At 45.9% G+C, this 5,325-nt stretch overlaps 1 protein-coding gene across 1 annotated transcript; it reads right to left on the bottom strand.

Annotated features, from left to right (window-relative positions):
- Positions 1 to 350: 350 nt before the first annotated feature.
- Positions 351 to 4,667, bottom strand: LOC129102502 (zinc finger protein 703-like). The gene is given in 3 exon segments (XM_054612682.1): positions 351 to 2,245; positions 2,248 to 3,421; positions 4,242 to 4,667. Coding segments are annotated over 3 exon segments (1,767 nt in total). The 5' UTR covers positions 4,473 to 4,667; the 3' UTR covers positions 351 to 1,883.
- Between the last annotated feature and the right edge of the window lie 658 nt (positions 4,668 to 5,325).

The raw sequence follows: 5,325 nt of genomic DNA, 5'->3' as shown, positions 1-5,325 counted from the left end.
AAAGGTTTAGGAGATATTTCTTGTTTGTACCATGTTTTGTTTTGTTGTTTTTAAATCAAGAAGTCACATGTACATACATTAGATTTTGTTTTCCAAAAAGGAACTACAATGTCCTCTCTACACTTGTTTCAAGGAGAAAAGAGCAAATTGAATGGAAGAAGTGCAACAACTTGGCATCATAGAGCCTGAGATAATCACCAAAATCTGCTTGTTATTAGAGATACAGAGTAAATAAAAGCAATTAAACTTCAAAATGTCCTGTATGAAAATGAATGGAACTTATAAAAGGAATTGTGTTAGACCAGGACAATAGAAATGAGGACAACAGAATTTACATGTTCAGTGTGATTTATTTAACAAAATATGACCTCCACTTTAACTGGAAACCACCACAGGGCTCCAAATTTTACATAAAAAATATCACATCTCATTTTTATTGATTTGCTGTGGAAATAATAATAAAAAAGCTGAAGAGTTCAGAGAGAAAAAAAGAGAGAGAGAGAGAGGGAGAGAGAGAGAGATGTGGTTTCAACATTCGTTCACGAGGAAGTTCTTAAGACGTATTCGACATCTGTCATCTGGGCTTCCAACATGTCTGCTCAGAGGGTTTGTAAAATGAGAATAGATTTATATGGTAAACAAGAAAAGCCAGATCCCCGGTTAAAAAATAAATACAGCTTCTCAGTAGGAATAAACAAAACATAAAGGAACCAAAACAAATCATCTCAAGCCATCGGGCTGGATAAACAGTTAAAGAGTGAATGCTGTGTCGGGCTTCACATGCATCTCTCTGCAGGGAGAAAAGCGACTGTGGCCAGACTCGCATCGGCCCACGGCTGCAGCTTATTGCCATCCCTGCCACACCACATTTTTCCGCACTAAATCATCATCATTTGCAGCGAGAAAACCCTGAACATCCCAGAGCTATTACGCAGCGTCCAACCCATCAATTTGCAGAGCCCGAGGGGCGGCAAAAGTCACCCAAGGGCAGTCGTTTGTGCCGCAAAAAAAAAAGTATCCCAGCAATGTGTGCAGACATGCAAGAGCCTCACGTGGTCCTCTGATCTTTAGGAGTGGAGCCTGATTAGAAAAACACAGAATCTCAAATATAGTGTGTTAAGAAAGTGTGAAGATGCACTCAAGTCTAAAATCCAGGATTTTCCAGCACCATCCACATCCTAGTTCCACTTGAATCCAGTCAGAGGAAGCAGCAACTTGCCGCAATTAGGTCAAAGCTAAAAGTAATAGTCTGGCATTTGGGAAAATTCGCATATCGGCTTTCTGGTTGAAAAGTTTAAATGAGAATAATGGCACCACTCTTCTTTCTCTCTATTAAATGTGAAGCTACAGGCAGCAGCTGGTTAGCTTAGCTTAGCACAAAGCATTGAAATAGAGGGAAACAGCTAGCCTGACTCTGTGCAGCAGCACCTCTGAAGCTCAATTTATTAGCACGTTATATCTTGTTTGATTAATACCTACAAATACTAAAGTGTGTGCATTTAATTTACCATTTTTCAAGGGGTTATTTGCAGGACAATTTTTTTGGATGGATTCCAGGCGTGTTGATGGAAATTGGTCCTCCATAAAATAGCAAAATTATGTTTTTACACTTTGTTTTTATGTATCAAACAAACAAGATTTAGAGCTGCTGGTTGGTGCATTTTGTTCCAAGCCCTCTCACGGGGAAACTGCTAACCAGGCTAGCAGTTTCCCCGTTTCCAGTCTTTGTGCTAAGCTAAGCTAACCGTGCTGTAGTTTCATATTTAAGAGAAAGATACGAGAGTGTTATCAATCTTCTCAGCGGCCTCTATGCCAGAAAGCGAATAAGCGCATTTCCCAATATGTCGAACCGCTCCTTTGAACATACGAGTGGACGGTGTGTATCACTGGTAGCCCAGAGCAGATGCAGATCCAAGTCTTTGACTGTAGAGGGCGTAGTGCGGGTAGTACGGGCCTGTGGTGGGCAGAGAGTGCAGGGAGATGGAGGAGGGTCCCGGGGGCAGGTGGACCTTACTGTAAGGGTGATAGCGAGCTAAACCCAGGCCGGGCGGCGCCCTGAGAGAGAGGGAGCCGGGCATGGAGCCGGGGCTGCTCTGGTGGGGGGGCAGGTGGAGGTGGCAGGACCCCGGTCCGGAGGAGGACACGGAGAGCATCTTACTGTCCATCCCGGCGGTCAGCGCCGTGTGTGTGCGCAGGTGAGCCAGGAGCTCGTCGGACGTGGCGAACCGCTTGTCGCACGGGCCCCCGCCGACACCCAGTTGCAGGCGTGGGGCTGCGGGTCGTTGGGGAGCATGAAGCCGTACGTGTAGAGGGGATGCGAGAGGGAGGAGGACACGCTGGACGACATGGAGCTCGGGTGGAGGGAGTGCAGCGGGTGGGACGGGTACACCAGAGGGAAGTTTGACTTTAAGGCCGGGGACGGGTCGTGGATGCAGGAGTTGCAGTTGCTACCGCCGAGGTGGGACATGCTCGGAAAGCTCAGACAGTAAGGGTCCCTGCATAGACTCTGCATGAAGGACGGAGGGGAGGCGCCCGTGAGAGGGCTGGAGCTCGGGTGCTTTCCCGGTACCCCCATGCCGAGGCCAGATTTTGTCGGATCGAGCCCGTGATGGAACTGGGACGGGTAGCCGGCGTAAGCCCCCACGACGGACCCGTGGTAGCCCATATTAGAGGAGGGCAGGGGGAAGAGCTGGCTCGTCTTGTAGGGAGAAATGGGCGTAATGCGTCCGGGTCCGAGGTGAGGATGGGCGGAGTCCGCTTTACCCCCCTCGTGGGTGGAACCGCCGTCGGAGCTGCTGTTACTGCAGTTCGTGACGGCTCGACCGTGGCTGGAGTTGGCGTGGTCGTGCGGACTGTCCGAGCCGGCTTTGTTTACGTCCGCGTCCTTTTTGGGATGATTATTATTGCTGCTGGTGGTGCTGCTGGTGGTGCTGGTGGGACTGCCTTGCTCGTGTGCAGCTTCTCCACCAGGAGGATGAGAGTGTGGCTGTCCACCTGGAGACTGGCTCGGTTTGTGATGCTGCTGCTGAGTTTGTCCTGGTGGGGTGCTGCTGCTCGCTCTGGAGCTGGGAGAGGCAGCGTGGGCCGGATAGGACTGATTGGTTGAACTTCCGTTAGCGGTGACATTATTGCTGGGCACCCTGAACCCCACTTTATCACCACTGTTGTTGGAGCTGCTGCTGGTGACTCCGTCTCTGCGAGAGTCTCCACTGCCTTTGTTGTAGGGCTTGAAGCTACACTTGTCCTCCAGGGAGGGGCGGATCTCCCCGAGCTTCAGGCTGGAGCCGGACGACCGACTGCTGGACTCCTTGTCCCCCTGGCTGCTGGAGGAGCCGTGCTTGGAGGAGGACGGAGGGTCCGGTTTACCGATCTGAGAGCAGGTCTGTGCCAGCAGGGCCAGGGGACTCTTCTTGGCATCCAGCTAGGATAAAAGAAAGATTTGTATTAGCACTGGGATCTTTTTTTTTAAGGTTTTGAGGCACATTTCAGTAAGCAAGTCTCAGTAAGCAACGCCTGTAAACTGTTTTATTAGCTGTTTTATTTGCTTAATTTGAACTAGACAATAGCAAGTAATTAGCAATTAATCTGACTTTTATTTTCTCACTTAATCCTTTTCACTATAAAACATTAGAAAATAGTGGAAAATTCCCAATAAGATTTCCCAGAATCCAATAGAACGTATTTAACTTTAACTTGTATTTAAATAATAAAACAAGCTAAATATTCTCTGCTTCAAGCTTCTTAAATAAGACGATTTGCTGCTTTTCTTTCATAATCATAAACATATATCATAAACTGAGTATTTGGTTCAACAAATGAAAACAATAAACATTTTGGTCTCTGGTCAGTTGTGTGTGTGTGTGTGTGTGTGTGTGGGGGGGGGTAATTGTTTTTTTTAACATTTAAAAAAAGTGGCTTATTACTGACTATTTGATTAATCGACTAGTCGCTCTAATTAAAACAAGTTGTCATTACCTGAGTGTGTTAATAGGATTAAACAGTTTGTATGACAACAACAACAACAACAACAACAACACTGAGGCAGAGAAGCGTCTGTCTGTCTGTTTGTTGGGTTTTATTCTCTTCATGAATTTAAACCTGGATGACTTTGCATTTCACACTGCAGTGGAATCAGAAAACACAGCAGTGCAAACAAGAAAAAAATGATAATAAATCCTCTCTAAATAATAAACATGTGTTTTTTTTTTTAATTAAAGAAAAATAAATAAATAAATAAATACCTCGATGCTCACTGGCGCAGGCGTCAAAGGCTGTAAATATTCCGGGTGGAGCAAGTGTCCAGTGTGCGCCGTCAACATCTTGAGGACTCGGATGGGAAGCCGCTTTGCCTGCCGAAGTGGGTCCAGAGGGGTCAACAGAGACACCACGGCACCGGGACGAGGCTTCGGACTGTCGCTGGTCTCACTGGGCTCGATCCGCTTACTGAGTGATCCTAAGGGGAGATATTTCATTGGAGACAGGGCGCTGCGCTTTGGGTGGATGTGCGTAATGGGCTGCTTTTAGTCCAGAATAGTGTTTAAATAATGTAATCCATGTGGTTATGATAGAAATAAAACACACACACACACACACACACAGATGGACGTCCTTAAATGTCCCGAAGGACGGAGAAGCCTCTCAGCTCGAGCATCACCGACACCATACTCCAAATGTTAAAGCCAGAAAACCCAAAACAAGTCCACTGGGTGGATCACGCGTAAAATGGAGACAGTGTCCGTCCTGTTGAGTACATATATATTAAAAAAAAAAACAGAAACAAAAGAAAAGAAAGACCAGAGTTGACTTTATATAATCCAAGTGTTGGAGTTGGAGGGGGAACGTCCCACTACGTGCTCTCCGTCCGGACTTCAGCTTCTCACTGATCACAAGCGAGGAGATGGGAGGAGAGGAGGCGCGTCAGGGAGGAGCCACTGACGATCCTCTGCCTTCAGTGGGGGAGGAAGCACCAAAGGTAGAAATGCTGCAGTATAAAAGTACTCTGTTACAAGTACAACTCAAAAATGTAAAATATTATGTAGAACAGTCCCATTTCAGATTCATATATGATATTGCATTGGTGCATTAATGTGTTTGAAACTTTAATGTTGCAGCTGGTGAAGGTGGGGGGTCGTTTAAATTACTTTAAATACTGTTTGGCACTCATAATATCTAATAATGTATTAGTTGATTTATATTTTATATTAGTCTTAATCTGTAAATGAACTTCATGTATCATATAAATGCAGTAAAAAGTGCATTCGTCTCCAAAATGTAGTGGAGTAAAAGTACAAAGTATAGCAGAAAAGCAAAACTACTCAAGTACAA

Source organism: Anoplopoma fimbria, chromosome 14, assembly GCF_027596085.1.
Source record: "Anoplopoma fimbria isolate UVic2021 breed Golden Eagle Sablefish chromosome 14, Afim_UVic_2022, whole genome shotgun sequence".
In the NCBI taxonomy this organism is placed as follows: Eukaryota; Metazoa; Chordata; class Actinopteri; order Perciformes; family Anoplopomatidae; genus Anoplopoma; species Anoplopoma fimbria.
Note: the sequence above shows the minus strand (reverse complement) of the source record. Positions and strands in the feature narration are given on the sequence as shown.